Below are 22,103 nucleotides of genomic sequence, written 5' to 3' on the forward strand. Positions count from 1 at the left end.
TGAGGCAAAAGGGCATAAAAGCGGGTAAAGTTTCCACACATTATTTAAGCTGATAAAATATTAACACCAGTATACTGTGATAAGTTGTATATACATAATGTAATACCTAAGAGCAAACACTAAAAAGCTATACAAAGTGATACATTCAAAAACACTATAGATTAATTATATTGAACTTTAAAATATGCAAGCAAACCATAGGCAGCCGTAAAAAAAAAAAAAAAAAAAAAAAAAAAGGATAAAAAAAAATATAAAAAACAAGATATAAAATAGCAGATATAAGCCTTAAATATCAATAATTACATTAAGCGTAAATGGCCTAAACATACCAATCAAAGAACTACGATTGACAGAGTAGATTAAAAAACAACCCAACTACATGCTGTCAATAAGACATTAACTTCAAATATAGCAATATAAGTAGGTTGAAGTAAATGGATGAAAAGTTATACTCTTCAAATACTGAGTGCTTTCCCCCTAAGATTAGGAACAAGGTGTGGATGCCAGCTCTCTTTATTCTATTTCAATGTAGCATTGGAAATCTTAGCCAATGCAATAGGAAAAGAAAAGGAAATAACAGGCAAACAGATCAAATAAGAAGAAATAAAACCGTCCCTATTTACAGATGACATGACTGTCTACACAAAAAAAATCCCAAGGAACCTACAAAAAAAAAAAACTCTCAGAACTAATATGACAATTCAGCAAGGTCACAGTATACCATATAAGTACAAAAATCGGTTGTATTTCCATACTAGCAATGAACACAAACACATAGACACCAAAATTAAAAACATGATACCATTTACAACTGAGAAAAAAGTGAAATATTTATGTGAAAATTTAACAAAATATGTATAGTACTTATACTCTGAAAACAACAAAACAGATGAAATAAACAAAGATCTAAGTAAGTGAAGTAATTCATGCCCCATGGATTGGAAGACTCAACATAATAAATATGTCAGTTCTCCCCAAACTGATACACTGGTTTAACATAATTCCTATAATAGGTTCAGCAAATTTTTTTGGAAATATAAACAAGATTATTCTGAAATTTATACGGAAAAACAAAGTAACTAGAATAGAAAAACAATTTTGAAAAAGAATAAAATGAGAGAAATAAATCTACCCAATTTCAAGACCTACTACATAGCTAAAGTAATCCAGACAGTGTATAATGACAAAGGCACAGACACATAAACCATTGGTTCAGAAAATAAAACTGGAAATACCCACACAAATATACCCAGATCATTATTGACAAAAGTGCAGAAGCAATTCAATGCAGGAAATAGGGACTTTTCAACAAATGGCGATTAGAGCAATTGGACATCTATAAGCAAAATAATAAACATAAATCTCACATCTTATTGTAAAATGAACATCAAAGAATTGCAGATTTAAATTTAAAGTGTAAAACTATAAGACTTTAGGAAAAAAAATAGAAGAAAATGTTTGAGACCTAGGGCTAAGCATAGGTCTTAGACTTGACACCAAAATTCAGATTTATATAAGGACAAATTGATAAATTGACTTCAACAAAATTAAAATCTTTTTAAGGGAATAAAAAGACAAGCTACAGACTGGGAGAAAATATTTAAAAACAATATTTCTGACACGTAGCTGGTATGTAGAATATATTTTAAAAACTCTCGAAACTCTCAAAACTCAATAGCAATCTTATTTGAACATAGACAAAAGACATGAAGAGACATTTCACCAAAGATATATATGTGGCAAAAAAAAAAAAAAAGAGAGAGAGAGAGAGAGATGTGTTTGTTAAATAAAAATAATAATTCATATTAGGTTTTTTTGTCAACTTCATATGGTTAGAGACCTACAGGTGAAAGCTCAAACTATAAGATGTTAGAAGAACAAACAGGAGAATAATTTCTTGATGTTGGGATAAAAAAAAAAATTGTCTTAATCCTCAAAAATCACTCTGAGTATATTAGTAAATTGAAATTTCTGGACCTGAAAATCTGAGGATCATAGAAGTTACACCAATGTATCATCACTCTGAAAGATCCAGTTGACCAGACTTCAATATTTCCATCTCTATTTCTATTTCTTTCGTTTCTTTATTTAAATAAAAAATTTTATATTTATTAACATTGTTGAAGATTTTTTTAGATTCATATTAAAATGAAAGAGTTTAAGTAAAAAATACTTACAGTTCCTCCCATTCTTTTTTTCGCTGCTGAATCTTAAATTGGGCCCTTTCAGCTTTTAATATAAGTTTCCTCGTTTTCTCAATTTGATTTTCCACCATAATCTGACTTAGGGTTTTAGGCCGAAATTCCTTCCCTTTTTCTATAATTTCTTCTGGCATACCAACAGTCCCACCTGTGCAGAGAGTCAACATTTTTTTCAGTCTTTTTGAAACATCAAAATGAAATTCTCAAATATTGTTTTTAACCTTTCAAATTTTTAATTTTTTAATCTTTCAATTACAGTTGACATTCAATATTATTTTACATTAATTTCAGATGTACAGCAGTGGTTAGGCATTTATATAATTACAAAGTGATTCCCCTGATTAGCCTAGTAACTACCTGGCACTATACATAGTTATTACAATGTTATTGACTGCATTCCCTATGCTATACTTTGCATACCTGTGACTGTTTTGTAACTACCAATTTGTACTTCTTAATCCTTTCATCTTTTTCACCCAGCCCCCAGCCCCTCTCCCATCTGCAATCATCATTTTATTCTCTGTATCTATGAGTCTGCTTCTGTTATTTTGCTTGTTTATTTTGTTCTTTCAATTCCACTATAAGAGACATATATGGTATTTGTCTGACTTATTTTACTTAGCATAATACCCTCTAGGTCCATCCATATTGTTGCAAATACTAAGATTTCATTTTTTATGGCTGAGTAATATTCCATTATATATATGTACCACTTCTTTATCTAATTATCTATTGATGGGCACTTAGGTTGCTTCCATATCTTGGCTATTGTAAATAATACTGCAGTGAACAGAGGGGTGCATATATCTTTTTGAATTAGTGTTTTGAATTTCTTTGGATAAGTACCTAGAGGTGGAATCGCTGGGTCATAATGAAGCTCTAGTTTTAATTTTTTGAGGAACCTCCATACTCTTTTCCATAGTGGCTGCACCAATTTGCAATCTCATCATCAGGGCATGAGAGTTCCCTTTTCTCCACATCATCAACACTTCTGTTTGTTCATTTATTGATGATAGCCATTCTGACAGGTGTGAGGTGATATCTCATTGTGGTTTTAATTTGTGTTTCTCTGATGATTAGTGATGAACGTCTTTTCATATGTCTATTGGCTATCTGTATGTCTTCTTTGGAGAAAAGTCTATTCAAGTCCATGGCCCATTTAATTAGATTGTTTGTTTTTTGGTCTTGAGTCGTATGAGTTCTTCATAAATTTTGGATATTAACCCCTTATTGGATGTATCATTGGCAAATATCTTCTCTCATTTTGTCTTTTTGTTTTGTTGGTTTAGTTTATTTTTTTATTTTGTTTCCCTTGCCCAAGGAGATACATCAGAAAAAAATATGTTACTAAGAGCAATGCCAGAGAATTTACTGCTATGTTTTCTTCTATAAGTTTTATGAGATTGAGTGTTTAAGTCTTTCATTCATTTTGTATTTATTTTCATACAAGGTGTAAGAAGGTGGTCTAGTTTCATTTTTCTGCATGTATCAGTCCAGTTTTCCCAACACCATTTTTTGAAGAGACTGTCTTTACTCCATTGTATGTTCTTGCCTCCTTTGTCATAGATTAATTGACCAAATAGATGTGGGTTTATTTCTGGGCTCTGTGTTCTATTCTGTTGACCTATGTGTCTGTTTTTATGCCTGTACCATGATGTTTTGATTATTAAAGACTTGTAGTATAGTTTGATATCAGGTACTGTGAAAACTCCAACTTTGTTCCTTTTTCTCATGACTGATATGGCTATTAGAAATTTTTTGTGGTTTCATATATTTTTTGGAATTATTTGTTCTAGTTCTTTGAAAAATACCATTGGTATTTTGATAGGGATTGCACTGATTTTATAGATTATTTTGCATAGTATGGACATTTTAACTATGTTAATTCTTCTTATCCATGAGCTCAGTATATGCTTCCATTTATTTGTATCTTTTTCGATTTCTTTATTCAGTATCATAATTTGCCAAGTACAAGTCTTTTAACTCCTTGGTTAATATTATCCCTAAGTATTTTATTTTTTAATGCAATTGTAAATGGGATTGTTTTCTTAATTTCTCTTTCTGATAGTTCATTATCGGTGTATAAAAATGCAACTGATTTCTGAATATTAATTTTGTATCCTGCTACTTTATTGAATTCATTTATCAGTTCTAATAGTTTTTTGGTAGAATCTTTAGGGTTCTCTATACATAGCATCATGTCATCTGCAAATGACAGTTTCACTTCTTATTTTCCAATTTAGATGACTTTTATTTCTCCTTATTTTCTGATTGATGTGGGTAGGACTTCCAACACTATGTTGAATAAAAGTGGTAAAAGTGGACATCCTTATCTTGTTTCTGATCTTAAAGAAAACATTTTTAGCTTTTCCTCATTGAATATGATGTCAGTTGTGGCTTTTACTATGTTAAGGTATGTTCTCTCTATTCCCACATAGGAAAGTGTCTGAGTGTTTTTATTATAAATGGATACTGGATTTTGTCAAATGTTTTTTCTGCATCTATTGATATGATCACATGATTTTTACCCTTCATTTTGTTTATGTGGTATATCACACTCTTTTGCAGATATCGAGCCAACATTGCATGCTGGGACTAAACCTCTCTTGATCATAATGGATGATCTTTTACTATATTGTTAAATTCAATTTGCTAATGTTTGTAGAGGATTTTTGCATCTATGTTCATCAGAAATACTGGCCTATAATTTTCTTTTTTTGCAATATTTTTGCCTGATTTTGAAATCAGGGTAATGGTGACCTTGTAAAATGAGCTTGGGAGCCTTCCCTCCTCTTGAATTTTTTTTAAAAAGTTTGAGAATAGGTGTTGATTCTTCTTTGAATGTTTGGTAAAATTCATCCATGAAGTCCTCCAGTATAGGGCTTTCATTTGTGGGAAATTTTTTGATTACTGATTTTATTTCACTAGTAGTAACTGGTCTGTTCAGATTTTCTGTTTCTTCTTGATTTAGTCTTGGCAGTTTGTGTGGTTCTAGAAATTTATCCATTTCTTCCAGGCTGTTCAATTCATTTGCATGTAATTATTCATAGTATTTACTTATAATCCTTTGTGTTTCTGTGGTGTCAGTTAACACTTCTTCATTTCTGATTTGGGTCCTCTCTTTTGTTCTTGAGGAGTCTGGTTAAAGGTTTTTCAACTTTCTCTTTTCAAAGAACCATTGATCTCTTTTATTACTTTTTATTTGTTTGTTTTGTTTTTTTAGACTCTACTTCTGCTGTGATCTTTATTATTACCTTCCTTCTACTCACTTTGGGCTTTCCTTTTCTTTTTCTAGTTCCTTTAGATATAAGGTTAGATTGTTTGAGATATTTCTTGTTTCTTGAGGTAGGCTTGTATTGCTATGAATTTCCCTTTTACAACTGCTTTGGCTGTGTCTCATAGATTTTGGAGGTTCTTATGTTTACATTTTCATTTGCCTCAAGGTATTTTTGATTTCTTCCTTGACCTCATTGTTAACCCATTTATTGCTTGGTAGCATGTTATTTAGTCTCCATTTATTTGTATTTTTGTTTTTTCTTGTAAATGATTTCTAGTTTCATACCACTGTGGTTATAGAGGTTGCTTCATATGATTTCAATCTTCTTAACTTTATTGAGTCTTGTTTTGTGGCCTAACATGTGGTCTACCTTGGAAAGTGTTCCATATGCACTTGAAAACAATGTATATTCTGCTGCTTTGGGGTGAAATACTCTAAAATTATCAATTAAATCCATTTTGTCTAATAGGTCATTTAAGGCTGTTTCCTTATTGATATTGTCTGAAAGATCTATCCATTGATGTCAATGGGGTGTTAAAGTCCCCTTCTGTGACTATATTACTTTTGTTCTCTCCCTTTATGTTTGTCAATGTTTGTTTTATATATTTTGGTGCTCCTATGTTGGGTGCATAAATGTTTACTAGGGTTATAGCCTCTTATTGGCTCGATCCCTTTATTGTTATAAAATATCCTTGTCTGTTTTGTCTGATATAAGTATTGCTAGCCCAGCTTTTTTAAATTTCCATTTGTATGAAATATCTTTTTTGGTCCCTTTATTCTCAGTCTACGTGTGTCTTTCAATCAGAAGTGGGTCTCTTGCAGATAGCATATGTATGGGTCTCGTTTTCTTCTCCATTTAGCTACCCTATGCCTTTTGATTGTAGCATTTCATACATTTTCATTTAAAGTGGTTACTGATAGGTTACATAGTTATTGCCATTTTATTATTCATATTTATGGGTTTTCCCCCTTCTTTCTCTTAAAGAAGTCCCTTTAACATATCTTGTGATACTGGTTTGTTGGTGATAAACTCCTTTTTGTTTGTTTGTTTGTTTGTTTTGTTTTCTTGGAAGCTCTTTATCTCTCCTTCAATTTTAAATGATACCTTTGCTGGGCCAAGTAATCTTGGTTGTAGCTCCTTGCTTTTTATCACTTTAAATATTTCATGCCAATCCCTTCTGGCCTGCAAAGTTTCTGCTTTGAAATTAGCTGATAGTCTTATGGTAATTCTTTTGTAAGTATTTTAATATTGTCTTTAATCTTTGCCATTTTAATTAGGACATCTGGGAGTGGGCCTCTTTGGGTTTATCTCCTTTGGGACTCTTTATGCTTCCTGAATTTGTATGTCTATTTTCTTTGCTAGTTTAGGAAAGTTTTCAGTCATTATTTCTTCAAATAGGTTCTCAGTCCCTTGCTCTTTCTCTTCTCCTTCTGGTACCCCTACAATGCAAATGTTGATATGCTTGATGTTGTCCTAGAGGTCTCTTAACCCAGAGATCCCCAACCTTTTTTGGCACCAGGGACAGGTGTTCCTACGAGAATCTAATGCCTGATGATCTGAGGTGGAGCTGAGGTGGCGAGGCTAGCGCTAGGGAGCAGCTGCAAATACAGCCTGCCACTCACCTTCTGCTGTGTGGCCCACTTCCTAACAGGTCACAGACTAGTACCAGTCTGCAGCCCAGGGATTGGGGACCTCTGCCTTAATCTATTCTCCTTTTTTTTCTGATTGGTTGTTTCCTGCTACCTCGTCTTCTAAATCACTTATTTGAGCCTCTGCTACATCTAATATGTTGTTGATTCCTCCTAGTGTATTCTTCATTTCAGTTATTATAGTCTTCACTTCTGACTGGTTCTTTTTATGATTTCTATGTGTTTTTGTGCCTGCTATCTCTTTGTTGAAATTCTCACTAAGTTCCTTAAGCATCTTTAAAACCAGTGTTTTGAACTCTGTATCTGGTAGAACTCTGCTTGCCTTCATTTCACTTAGTTCTTTTTCTGGAGTTTTCTCTCATCCTTTCATTTGGGACATGTTTCTTCATCTCTTCATTCTGGCTGCCTCTCTTTGTTTGTTTCTATATATTAGGTAGATCTGCTACATCTCCCAGTCTTGGCAGGGCGGCCTTATGAAGTAGGTGCCCTATGGGACTCAGCAGCACAGTCTTCATTCTCTCTGATCACCTGAAGTGGGTGCTCCAGGAGTATCCCTTATGTGAGGTGTGTGTGCCTTTCTGTTGTAGCTGAGCATTGATTACTGTTGGCATGTCAGTAGGTGGGATTGACCCCAGGCTGACTGACTGTGAGGACTGGCAATGTCCATAGTGTACAAGCTGCTGCTGGGGGACTGACCCACAGAACTAGATTTGTCCCAGCAGGCTCTGGTGCCTGCCAAGACCACCCTTTGGGTATACTGCTTATGGGGCTAATCGGGTGGTGTTCTGTTGTGATCTGAAGCTGGCTGGGTGTGTAGGTTCTGGGGCCTCTTGGGAAGGGTTCTAGTGCAGGCCAAGGCTGCCTGTGACTGGCCCAAGGCTACTTGGTAGGAGCTACAAAGTGATCCACAGTTGTTAGCTGCCTGTGCTGGACATGGAGGCATGTGGGAGAAGCCACACTGTGAACTGATGCTGGCCACCACTAATATCATGCCTGGGGCAGCTGAGCAAAAGGCCCAAGGCAACTTGAGGCCTGCCACCACTTGCCAGCTCAGCCACTGAAAGAGACTCAGGCAGTATGTGAGTTGAGCAAGACAGGGTCTCAGGGAGTCACCAGGACAGGGCAAGTGGTGTCTACCAGGTTAATGCAGATTCGGATTTGATGCCAGGGCTGAGGCTGGGGCCACTCAGCAAAAGGCACAGAGCACATACAGGCTAGCTGCTGCCTTCCTGAGGCCCTTGTTCCCCCAAGAGCTGACCACAAAAGACTGCAGCATAGCCCAAGGCTGGCTGCCTGCCACCGAAAGAGCCTCTGGCAGTGCATAAGTTTGGTGGGGCAGGGTCCTGGGAATCACCAGGGTAGAAAAAGTGATATTCATCAGGCCAATACAGACTTAGCCATATGAGGGGAGGGCTCAACACAGGAAAGATGGCACCCACCCACATGGAGGTAGGGCTTAACACAGGGAAAATGGTGGCTGTCCCTCCAGCCCTCTCCTTGAAGCCACATAACTCAGTCACTCTCTGTATGTCTCTGGCATCCCCCAATCTGTTATCCCTCTGCTGGATAATGAGTGCCTGCAAAGGAATATGTCTGTGTGCTGGCCCTTTAAGAGGATGCCTGGGTTTTCAGCAGCCTTCCATCTCATCTGGAAGATGGAAGGAATCTCCTCTGATTTTCACAGCCAGATGTTGTAGGGGCTCCTCTTCCCAGCACCAGTGCTCTGAGGTGGGGAGTCAGTTACTCTTATCCTCTCAGTCACATGACTAAGGTGAGTTTTCTTTAGCAGCCTGCATCAAATAGGAAAGCTGATCTAGAGCATTTGCTAGAGAAACTTGGCCTCTCATTCTCAGCCATACCAGACATTACTATCTCTCTTGATTATTTACTCTAAAGAAATAAAGCATGGGAGACAAGAAATTGAACTTAAGCCACCAAAAAAGTTTCAAATATTCTGCCCACAAAAAGACAATTCAGCTTTAAAATCTTAATAAATGAGAATATAAAAGACTTCTTGTCATTTAGGTTACCTTTATCTTTCTGGCTCTCCTGTTTTCCCACTCCCTCTTTATCAAACCTCTCCATTTTGCTTGGTCTTCTCTCTGACTGACTTGCCTGTTTGGCTCTGAAGTACTTAGAGGGCTTCATAAGCCTGTAGGAGGCTATCTTGTGATCACTTTGTATGGCATGAACAACAATAGCATCACTTTGCAATGAATCGCGAAATCTGGGGGAAAAAAAAAGGCAAATATTTGCAATAGTCACCATTTTAATCATTTAATTACACCATTTTAATCATTTTACATGATTATTAAGTAATAAATAAGATCATAATATATTACACTTATAAATAATATCATTATGTCACACTGGATTCAAAATTTAACCATACATATACCAACAAGAATGTGATGGAATTGGATAGGACTTGGTTAAAGAGTAAATAAAATTTTCTTTCTAATAAAAATACTAAACAACTCATTAATTAACATAATACCACTGCTTTGCTAATATGTAGGAAAATGAAAATATTTTAGGCATACTGCAGTTTAACAGCAAATGAATCATATCAAACTCCCAGAAAATGTAATCTACCTCTCTATCTATTATCTCATATATTATACATACATATCTCGTATTCCATATACATTATATAGATAATAGGGAGGTAGATATCTATCATATATCTCATATATCTCCGATATTTCATATAACCCTATTTGCCTCTATAAAAAACATTAAGCTCAGGAATTCATGCTATGCTCTAGTTCACCTTTCTCATACAGCCCACAGAAATTTATCTTTTAGAAGTCTTTCACCAATTAAATTGCTGCTATTTTTGACAGTGGTTCATAATTATTCCATCTTTAATTTTAGAATTTAACTCATGTATATATATAGCAATTATTCCTAGCTTGTTTGTCTTTCTTTCTATTTATCTAACTCAAGTCTTTTAACTCATTTCTCCTTTTAAAATGGCTTGCCATTTATTTTTAAATTTCCCTTTTCTCTCATAGCATAGCAACTTTCTCATCTCTATAAGACTTATTCCCTCTATCTTCTTGTTCATGGAAGTTTTTTTAACTCTTTAAATTTATGCCTTTCCATGAGACCCAGATAACATGAGGGAAAATTTGGGTGGTTTTGATCACATCAAAATTTAAAACTTCTGCATGGTTAGAAAAATATTAACAAAGTTTAAGGCAAATGGCAGAGTAGGAGAAAGCATTTACTGTATATAACAAAAGGCAAATACTTATAGAAATAGAGACTAAAACTAAAAATAAGGGGGAAAATAAACAAGACTCAAAGAAAAATGAACAAAGAATCTAAACAGGCAATTCTAAGAATAAAGAAAAATGAACTATAAACATATGAAAAGAAATGCTGAACCTCACCAATAATCAAAAGAATGCAAATTATTCAACCAAGATTTACCATATTTGGCCTATTAGACTGGTGAAGATTAAAACACTGGTAATATTCAGTGTTATTCAGGGGTACTTTATCCTCTCCCCCATTTCAGTCAGATAGCTAGCTACTTATTATTTCCTTTCTTATTTTTTTGAAGACATGAAGCTACAGAGTGAGCAGGGGCCTGGACTAAAGTGGGAAAGCAGAGAGTTAAGGAAATAAGTATTTGAGGGCAAGGAGAATGGAAAGGAAGAAATTATACCTAAAGAAGAGGATGATTGGCAAATTGGGTCCTACAGCTTGGGCACTTGTTCCCTGCTCTAGCACGTGGAGAGACACAAGGTGATGGTTGCAAGTGTGTCGGATCCTGAGAACTGGAGATTTTAGCCTCACAAAAGACTGCCTGCTCCAGCAGAGCACAGAAACCACAGAATAAAGCTGAAAGAAGCAGGCAGCCTGCGACAATGAGCCTCAGTGGGACTAAGACTGACTTTCCTGTCTGCCTACTAGAATAGAAGCTCAGAGTCAAATTTAATTAATTTAAATAAAATAATAGCCATATTGCTCATATTCCTGCATTTGTGAGTTAAGATTTATACTTGCCATATATACATTTACAAGTATTTCATGAATATTTATTAAAGCCAAACATAAGATACTATGTTGAGGGTTCCTCCCAAGAGAATCTTCTTACCCAGTTTCATCTCTTGGTGGGTAGCAATCTAGATATAATTTGGGATTTAAATGTTCAAATATTATCCAAGAATTCAAGTATTCAGGGATTCAATGCCAGGTAAAGAGTACCATAATTCACAAGGCAAGAGAACCAAAGTGGAGACTGGTGCACATAGACAGCACTCTGGAGAGCTGAAGAGGGCTTCCTTCCAGCCTTCAGGTGAATCCTGATTAGCACATACATGTGAGGAGTCTATCTGAGGCTAACATCAGAAGGAAGCAGGTAGAATCATCCCCAGACCTGCCCCCTATACACACATGTTGGAATTGCTTGCATTCCCACAAGACTCATAAGATATGAGACATAGGGTAGAGTACTTAGAAGAATTTTATTTTAGTAGTGAGAAGAAATTAGCTCTAGACTAATGGCTGCCTCATTCCATCTAACAAATAGTAAAAGGAAGCCTCAAAAAATCAAACTATCTTCAAGTAACTTAACTAAATCCCAGAATAAAGATGAAGAATTTTTTTTTTGCATTTTTTAAAATAAATTTATTTATTTAAATTAGTTTCAAGTATACAGTACATTAGTTAGACATCTATAATTTCATAAAACGATCCCCCCAATTGCTCCCTCCCTCCTCTGGCCCTCCACTTAGCCATCATATTAATGCTAACTACATTCCCTATTCCATGCTCCCCGTGCCCAACTACCAACTACTAATTTGTACTTCTTTAACCCTTCACCCCATTCTCCCAGCCTCCCAACCTCCCTCCCCTCTGTCCATCACCAAATTGTCCACTATATTTGTAAGTCTGTTTTTGATTAGTTTGAAGATGAAGACTATTTTAAAATATGTAAAAAAAAAAAAAACAAAACAAACAAAAAAAAAAACATATTTTAAAATATGTAAAAACAAAACAAAACAAAACAAAACAAAACACACCCAGCACCCACAATGTAAAATTCACAATGTCTGGCATCCAATCAAAATTTTTAAGACAGTCAAGATACCAGAAAAACATGACCCCAAGAGAAAAATATCAATAGAAACGAACCCAGAAATGATACGAATCATTTAACTAGCAAAGAAGAACATTAAAGCAGTTATTATAATATATTTTATATGTTCAAGAAGGTAGAGAAAAGCATGAGCATATTAAGGTAAGTAAAATCCGTACTTATATTAGGAAGTCAATAAATAATGATTAATAATAAATTCTTAGAGATATGTTATTTAGATGTATGGTCATAACCACTAGAAGAAATATAAAAGTTAATTCTTTTCAAGATATATCATGTTTATGGATTGAAAACCTCAGTATTTTTTAAATACCTGTTATGTCTAAGTTGATCTATACATTCAATGTAATTCCAATCAAAATCTTAGCGTTTTTTGTCAAAATTGACAAGTTTATTCTATGCAAAGGACCTAAACAATATTGAGGATGAAGAATAGAGCCAGAGGACTTATAATATCAGATGTCAAGATAATTAAGATAATGTGATACTAGCACAAAGAGAGGCCAATGGACTAGCATGAAGATTTCAGAAACAGACCACATGTATATGGTTATCTGATATATGACAAAAACATCACTATAATCTAGTGAGGAAAGGTTAGTCTTTTCAGCAAACGATACTAGGTAAATTAGATATCCAAACAGGAACAAATGACACTTGACCTCTATCTTATATCACACACAAAAATTATTCGAGATAGGTAACAACAGAGCTTCTAGAAAAAAACAGAACTATTTCATGAATTGGAAATAGACAAAGATTCCTTACATACAACATAAAAGCACTAACTATAAGAGTTAGTGAAAATACTGATACATTGAAAAAATTGATAAATTTAATTTCATTGAAATTTTAAAATCCTGTTCAAAAAGACACCATGAGAATGAAAAGATAAGCCACAGACTAGAGAAAGATATTTTATATGCATACACACATATCTGTTTCATATATATATACATATATATACACACATGAGACATGTATATGTGTCATATATATGACAAAGGACTCATATCCAGACTATATAAATAATTCCTACAACCCAATTTTTAAAATGAACAAAAGACTTGAACGAACACCTAACAAAAGACTATACAAATAATCAATAAGTACAGGAAAATGGGATAAAAGTCATCGCTCATCAAGAAAATGCCAATTTAAACCACCCTGAGATACACTTACAGATGGCTGAAATTTAAAGAACTGATAATACCACGTGATGAAAAGTATGAATGTAATGTGTTTAATTGTGTCCCCAAAAACGATGTTGAAGTCCTAAACACCAGTACCTCAGAATATAACCATATTTCAAAACAGGGTCTTGACAGAGGTTATCAAATTGAAATAAGATCATTAGAGTAGGTCCTAACATGGCTGGTGTACTTATAAAAAGAGGAAATTTGGACACACACAAAGGGATGATTATATGGAGGGACACAGAGAGTACACCATGTGAAGGCAGACAATTTGCAATGATGCATCTACAAGCTATGAAACACCACAGATTGCTGGAAAACCACCAGAATCTCAGAAAGAGGCATAAGACAGAGTCAGAAAAAATAAACTTAGCCAACAGTTTGATTCTGAACTTCCAGATCTGTCTGAGGTACTTTGTTATGGAAGCCCTAGGAAACTAATTTAATGGGGCTCAATTCAATTTCTCATGTAGTGATTGTCAGAGTATAAAATGGTTGAACCATTTTGGAAAACTGTTACTTATGACCCAGCAGCAGTTCCACTCCTGGTTACACAGGAAACAAAAATAAGTGCTTATGTCCACCAAAAAATATGCACAAGAATGTTCATAGCCCCATTATTCATAGTAGCCAAAAGAATATAACAAACAACTATTTATCAACAATTAAATGATTAAATTGTAGTATAACCATTTAATAGAATATTACAAGTCAGTGAAAAAGAATGAACTACTTATATCTACAACAACACAGATAACCTTAGGTATGATACTAAGGAGTCAGATACCAAAGAGTTCATACTGCAACATTTAATTTATAGGAAGTTCACAGACAAAACTAATCTATGGTGATAAACATTAATCTTTGGAGAGTAAATTTTTACTGGGAGGGCTCATGAGGGAACTTTCTGGAGTACTGTAAGTGTTCTTAATTTGGGTAGCAGATACATGTGTTTATTTATCTGTAGAAATTTATCAAGCTGTTAAATTAAGATTTATGCATTTTACTGTGTATAAATTACATCTCAAAAAGGCAAAGAAAAGAAATTTCCCCTGAGAAGTCAAATTGGTACATGAGAGGGATTAGACAGTTGACAGTCGTCTTTTATTATAAGTCCTTTGGTAACATTTTATTTTTGATTTTTTTAAATATGGGCATGCTGTAGAATTAATTAGATAAAAAATAATTTGTCAAAAATGAAAAGTAAATATGTATCACATAATTTGGTTTGTAAAAAATCTGTTAAACAAATTTCTCAGATTTAAACTAGGAAGGAATGAGTAGAAAGCTCAGGAAAATATCAGTAGGAGTGACAAGAGGATTCCTTGAGATCTCAGGTGTTAGTGCATATTTCAAGAAACCTTTAATTTGACCACTTTGATTAAGCCACTATAAACTACTTTATTCAAATATGCTCTCAAACATCTTAACTTGCAAGAAATATGGATCTTACCTATTCTGTAGCTTCATTAGGCCAAGTTGATGTTTCTCTTTTTCCCAAGCTAATTCCTTTTCCACTTGTTGAATTTTATGAACTGTTTTTCTGTTAATCTCAGCACGAATTTTGGAATCTAGATCAAAATCCTGCAGATAAGTGGATTTGTTCATCAAAATGGGTACTTTTATCAATGTAATTCATCGATCTTATTTTACACATACATATTTTTTAAGTTCTATGACCTTATTTTACACATACATATTTTTTAAGTTCTATATTCAAAATTTTATGCAGCATAACTCTCTCCCAAATATTTTAAACTCTCTCCATTCTAGAAAGGAATAACATACTTTTAATCTTCCACAAAACATGAAAACGTGTTCTCAGAAATGAACAGTGCAAATAAAGATACATATTAAAAGATTTTCTTCACAGTAAAAATAATGAATGCTAGAATATTTAAAGAACGTACAAAGTTAAAAAAAAAATGCTTCCCTTACAAAGTTTAAAATATATATTCCCTTTACTCCAAAGCAACTAACTACTACAAAACCATGGGGGCACAGGACAGAAGTTCATGACAGTTGATCATTAGCTGAACATCTCCCATATGACTCTACTCAGGAAAGAAAGCAAAGTCTTTGTCATCTTCTTAACATCACCAAGTTCCAGATCAATATCCTTCACCAAGGGGGCTTATTTCCCATAAGGATACTTAGCAGCCTCATGTTTCTTACCTTCACCCCTGTAAAAATGCCAGGGCCTTCCTTCACATCAAATTGGAAGTAGTAATTATTCTTTCCAGAGGTGCTTGTGTTTTAAGTAATGATGTGCATAAAGTGCTTAGCCACAGAACTTGCCTCAGTTATTCTTTATTTTTAATTATGTCACCCGAATTCTGCAAATGTCAACTTTTTTCTTGGTAAAATAGCATAAACATCTTTTAACCAATATGAGTTAACCATTATGATTTCACCAAAGCATTTTTTATTTGAAATTGGTTAAATGCCTCTAGAATTATAGGACTAGGCAAACCACAGATTTAGTAAGGTAGCTAAATCCAGAAATAAAGAGGTTTATCTGTATCCCAACCAAGTTGTATGACAAGTTCTACAGTAGTTTAGCTGCTGCCAACATATTGACTGGCCAGATTAAAAAGTGAAGCTTAAAGATGATTTTAAGAATTCATACCTATCGGCCAAATAGTACTTGGTTTTGAACTAGAAATAGCATATGTTAAAATTAAAATCAAATTTATTTTAGACTTACTGTTCGTTTAAACTGCATATGCTCGGGTAATTCTTCATTCATTTGTAGTAGTTTCTGAAACTCATTCCTCAAAGCTCTGAGCTGTTCTCTCTTCCCCGCCTTTATTTCTTCCACCTCTTTCATTAATTTGTCATGTTCTCTTTTTTTTCTGGCATCCTCAATACTGAAAACAGAAATTTAAAAGGATAAACTACAGATATAGCAAAGAGAAAATTAGTATTCAAATATTTGGAAATTCATTTTGCTTTGTCAGTTTCCATAAAATGTTGGTTTGTTTTGCAAAAAGTTCAGACTTCATAGGTATTTATTGAAAATTTCCATACCTGTAGGCTTTGGGATCTTCAATATCTTCTGGAATTGGCTCTGTTTCAATTCCAAACTGTAAGAAGGGGAGTAAAAAATTAGTCCTTTAAAACTAATTTCCTTTAAAACACCTAATTAAAAGTAAATTGAGGGGTTTTTTTTTCCCCTGCCAATTTTTAGCAATTATATGCTTGAAAAGTATTTTCACAAAAAATAAACTAAGGACAATATTGCAGTTAACTAAACTTATTTGTTTCTGCTTCATTCAAAGGGGTGGAGAAAGTCTTGAAACTTAATCATATGTATGCAAAATGTTAATATCCCCATATTGCCCTTCAAAATGCAAATTATTAATATTCATGTGTTATTATCAAAGAATACACACAAAAATTTTCTGCACCACTTATTTTAAAATGCTGGGTATTTTTTTTTTTAGCATATCCTTTTTATATATGCATAATTCCCCAAAACTACTCCATGTGTGTGCTAGGAAGGTTTTTAAAGATATATATTCTTAAATTTTTTAGTAAGCATTTCACTTGACCTTACCAAATGAAGACATACAGTGGGAAATGCACAGAATAAGATAATCCCCCTTTTTAAGAAAGATGAAATCAGAAATATAAATCTCGCCTTAAAAATCAGTTTAAATTAAAGGGTACTATGAAGAAATTACTTCGAAGAACTTCATTTATTCAGGTGCCGTGCTGTAAAATATCTTAGGTTGTAAAGGAAGAGGACTTATAACCTGGTGAACTAAACAAAGATTAGTTTGCTAGCTAATAAGTTCTTCAGTAAAATTCAACTTGTTTATTCTCTATTCTCTTTTATAACAGATAGGTCTCTTTTGATGACATTCATTGAAACAAAGACTCTCTTTTAATGAAGTTGTTTTGTTACAGCACTAGTCTTTATATATACGAAGTGTAACTACATATTTTTATATGATAGGTTTATAATGACTTTAGTAAAAAGAAGTCATAAATCATGACAAATGTAAGAGATAGTGATGGTTAATACATTGTAGTTACTGGTAATCACTTAGGACATAACTTGAATTGTACTTATTTTTTTCTTTTATTGCTCAGAGCAATAAAATCAGTACGACTTCCAAATCAGTACGACTTCCAGGATCTCCTGGCCTCAGCTGTTTACAGTAAGTTTGAGTTAAACAAAGGTATTTTCAACAATTCTGAAATATATGCCAATTGTTCTCAATCCTGGCTGCACGTTAGAATCACAGGAGAGTGTTTTATAAAATACTGATGTCTGGGTCTTACCTTCAGAGATCCTGGTTTTATTGCTCTTGTGTAGGGCTCAGGCATCTGTACTTTTAAGAATTTCCTAGCTGATTCTAAAGTACAGTAAGGTAGAAACCTCGGACCCATGCAGGGCTTTAATAATAGAAAATTCAGGTCCTGTGAAAAGCTTTTTGTTTATTCAATTCTTTCTGATTTTGCCCTCTTAAAAGCAGAATCTGCTTCGGTGACTTAAGAAATGTTGATTGCAGTCATAAATAAAAGCACACTGTTATAGAAATACAGAATGGGTTTCCAATATTGGTTTCCATAGAGAGAGCTGGCACTCGGTTTTCTTCTTGTTCATAAACTTTTTATTCTATAATTCCTCTTCCTGAGCTGGACCTCTTCAGACAGCAGTCCATTCTCCAAATTTTGCTATTAATAGAAATTAAAATCTACCTATTCAACTCTTCCCCACATTTTTTGATCTTTTGAAGTTGGTTATCTGTTAAGTGAGAAGCCAATGTGTTCATAGGAATTTTCATTATGGTCTTTCTAATTCCTTATTCCTTAGGAGCAATTCCAACAGTTATTAATAATTTTATATAAGGGAACCACTTTAATAATAAAATATTCAGGTCCTGTGACAAGACAAAAGGATATAACTTGGGGATCTGAATCCTCAATCTTCATCACAAAGCCAACAATGTAAATATCCCTAAGAATAGAATAATTTAACGGAATCTTTAATCATGATCCATATTGTCATATGCTAATACTACTAACAACAGTATTTTTACAACTCCTTTCAAAGGCACAAATTATGGTGTATACTTTACATATGCCCCTTCAATAAATGAATGAATAAATGAAAAGCAAAATATATATCTGAAAAAAATGTGCATTTTGAAAGCAAACTTTGATCAATAAAAGTGATTAATACAGAAAAATTGACACAGTCTTTTTAATTTGGGGGATTCTGTACCTTTAGTAATAAGTAGAATTCAATGCCTTTAATATTTGAAAAAGAGGCACCAGTAAGTCAAAATTATAATACTGGTAGAAAGATTAGATTACAAGGTAAATGTGTCTAAATAGTTTTCAATTTTTAAAGAATATGAGCAATTTTAACATCACTATTTTTAAGTAAAGCATTTTTGTTGTTATTGTTATGAGTTAGTTACATACCCTGGCAGATGGCACTTTGGCTTTGATGCCTTTCCTTAACTCAAATTCAGGAAAAATGCTGAAAACAAAAATATTACTATCTGCTCCAGCAGTCACCAAAAAACGGTCATCAAAGCTAGTAGAAATGCCTTTAATACATCCATAAGTACTGTCATGTATATTAAAGTGCCAGTAGTTCTCCATATTTTTCAATGAAAGATCATTCTCATTTAGGATATAGACTCGAATTGCTCCATCTTGCATTCCACAAAACATCATATCTTGGTTAATACTATGAAACAAAAAGACAGTGAATTGTTTTCATATTAATCTAAAAATAATGTTTAATTTTAACTTATTTTAAAAATGACTAAATTTTTAATAACAAATGTGTTGTGGATTAAATTTTGTCCCCCTCGAAATTTACATGTTAAAGCCGTAACAAACTATGGAAGCCCTAGAAAACTGATACAAAAGGGTAGTGGGGGTGGGGGGGAAACCAGTTTGAAAGTTAGAGCTATTATATTTGGTCTGCAAAAGAATGACTCACATACATGCTTAATTCACAATTATTAAAGGACTAATAATTCAATTCATTTCTCCAGAATCACTGTAACCCTAAACTTTCATTATCCGACCGCACAGTAGAATTCTCCTAAGTAACTGAGAGTAAATCTATACAATTTAACTGTGTAATAAACAGAAATTTTGACAGAATATTTGATAGAGGGGATTGAAATAATTTTAGGATTAGCTTTGATACTATTTATTCCTTTAATTGATTTTGCATGGTTTGAGTACCCCTATATTTGGACAGATCTTTAAAAATTGACAATGTTCATAATGGACTAAAATATAGACACTAATGAGTTATAGTTCTTTAAAGCTTTCTGAAATTCTGTTCACCTGAAAGTGATAGTATGAATGGGATTATCCTCTGTATCCTCAAGAAAACGGAAATCAAAAGGTTCATCTTTCTTTTCTGTGATATCACTGTTTTTGTCATATGTAGGGAACTCACAGTGATAAAGAAAACCAGCATCATAGCCATCCTGGAAAAGAGATAAATAACATAGAAGGTGATACTTGTGTATAAGACACATATGACCACATGAGAAATTTTTGATTATTTCAAATTTTTAAACATAAAAGAGGTATAGGAGAAAGATCACTTCTGACTACCTACTGAATTCCATTTTATTTCAAGTATTATTCTGAATAAGTAGTATTTAACAATAGAGTTTTATAGGTCAGTGTAGGGTGCAAACGAGTAAATGAGAAATGGACTGGTCTTCACAGGAAGTGAAGCCTAATTTCAAGTCATCTCAATGATGAAAGTGATCTAAGATTACTAGCTGCTTTCCAAAACCAAAAATAAATCTCCAGGATTTATACACAGAGAGACTTGAGCTAGTGCTACAGTTTTTCACATACAAGGTCTAACATTCAATTTAAAAAACTAGGCATATTACCGAAGACAAGACTTGATTGATAATCAAAAGAAAAAACAGATCAAAGAAACAAAATCACAAGAGGTATTGATAGAGGTGTTTTCTAAATGGATTGCATTTCAAAAAGACTCTTGCTTTTGCCTCTCTAATGCTCTCTCTGACATTTAGGTTTTGAATGCCATGGTATTTTCGGTATTTGCAAGCATCCTTAACAAGCAATGCTCTCATGGCTGTCCTGTTTTAATGGTGTAATTGTGTTTGACTTACAAAAGTTATACTTGCTTGGTAGACAAATGGAAAATCTCCTTAAATAAAATACACTGACAAAAATTGTTTGCCTACATCACTAATAATAGATGGTAGCCTCTGGAATGCTACCATGTTAAAAAACAGGCTATATATCATCTGCTCATCTATTCACATCTCTGTTAATCATCAATAAACATTTATTGATAAAAAAAACAAAACAGACTTCAAAATAACTATGATTAATATATTTAAGAAATTTGAAGGCACTATAGAAAATTTTAGAAGTCAACTGGAATCTATAAAAAAGTAAATGGAAAACATAAAAATTCTAGAACCAAAAAATTATGGAAATTTAAAATTCAATAGATTGGTTTAAAAGCAACTGGACAAAGCTAAAGATAGAATTATAAAGCTGGGATAGAGATTAGAAAAGAACAGACTAAAGCAGGAAAGAGAAAAGGATGAAAAATACCAAAAAAAAAAAAGGCATGTAAGATACATATGAGACATAGTGATAAAGGTTACATACGTAAAATTGGAACCCCAGGAGAGGGTAAAATGGTGGCCCAGAATCAATACTGTGGTAGGTAATGGCTGAGTATTTTATAAAACGGAATAAAAATACGGTAAAATTCAAGAAATGCTGTGAACCACAAGCAAGATAAATGTGAAGAAATTACACTTTTTAGCACAAAACTTTAAAAACAACCAGAGGAAAAAGGATACATTAGGTTTCAAAGAAATAATAAAAAGATGCAGCTGGCAGAATAAAAGACAAAATGTAACAAAAAGATATCAAAGTTTTGAAAAGAAAATATATCCAGAAAAATTTTTAAATAGGCAAAATAGACACTTTAAAACCAAACCAAACGAAACCAAACCAAAACACTCTAGAGATTGTTTTGATAGATAGAGATTCTATCACTAACATACCTACACCAAAGAAAATATCAAAGTCTATCTTTTAGGCAGAAGATGTAATTACAAAGATATAGAAAGAAAGTAATATCAAGAAAAAGGATAAACCAAAATGATATCAAGAGTAAAAACAATAGTAAAATGCTTTGGGGGGACATAAATACATATATAAAAATAAAACACATAATGAGGGGAGAGGGAGGATACCTGGCATTAAAGTGCTCTAAGATCTTTTATCCTCTGGAACTAAAGAATAAATTTATATCAAATTATATTAAGGATGCATATTAGGATCTTTGGGATCACTTCTAAAAGAATTTTAAAAATGTATAACTAATAACCTAATACAGGAGGAAACTTGGGGGAAAAAACTACCTTAATCATCCAATAGAATGTGGAAAAAAGAACACAGAATTGGTGTGATAAAAAGAAATAATTACTAAGATGGTAGATTTAATCTTAATGTAATTGGATATAGTACTCTATTAAAATAAAAACAAAGATCATCCTACAGAATTAAAAAAGAAGCCTAACCATAAGCTGCTTATAAGAGACATACTTTGAAAATAAGGGTATCAAAGGCAAAGGAAAGAGAAGAATCATTAACAACTCTGAGTTTTTTCTTAGTAA

At 33.4% G+C, this 22,103-nt stretch overlaps 1 protein-coding gene across 3 annotated transcripts in view; it reads right to left on the reverse strand.

Moving 5' to 3' along the window:
• The window catches only part of CFAP44 (cilia and flagella associated protein 44), a 114,596-nt gene that overhangs the window by 35,931 nt on the left and 56,562 nt on the right, over nt 1-22,103 (reverse strand). For all 3 annotated transcript variants that reach the window (XM_025051201.1, XM_006905499.3, XM_025051207.1), the window contains 7 exons: nt 19,762-19,907; nt 18,877-19,147; nt 16,468-16,523; nt 16,145-16,307; nt 14,891-15,021; nt 9,159-9,355; nt 2,178-2,349 (listed from right to left, as the gene is read on the reverse strand). In XM_025051201.1, the coding sequence (XP_024906969.1) occupies nt 2,178-2,349; nt 9,159-9,355; nt 14,891-15,021; nt 16,145-16,307; nt 16,468-16,523; nt 18,877-19,147; nt 19,762-19,907 (1,136 nt within the window). The remainder of the gene's footprint in view (nt 1-2,177; nt 2,350-9,158; nt 9,356-14,890; nt 15,022-16,144; nt 16,308-16,467; nt 16,524-18,876; nt 19,148-19,761; nt 19,908-22,103) is intronic.

Source organism: Pteropus alecto, unplaced genomic scaffold (genome assembly GCF_000325575.1).
Source record: "Pteropus alecto unplaced genomic scaffold, ASM32557v1 scaffold270, whole genome shotgun sequence".
NCBI lineage: Eukaryota > Metazoa > Chordata > Mammalia > Chiroptera > Pteropodidae > Pteropus > Pteropus alecto.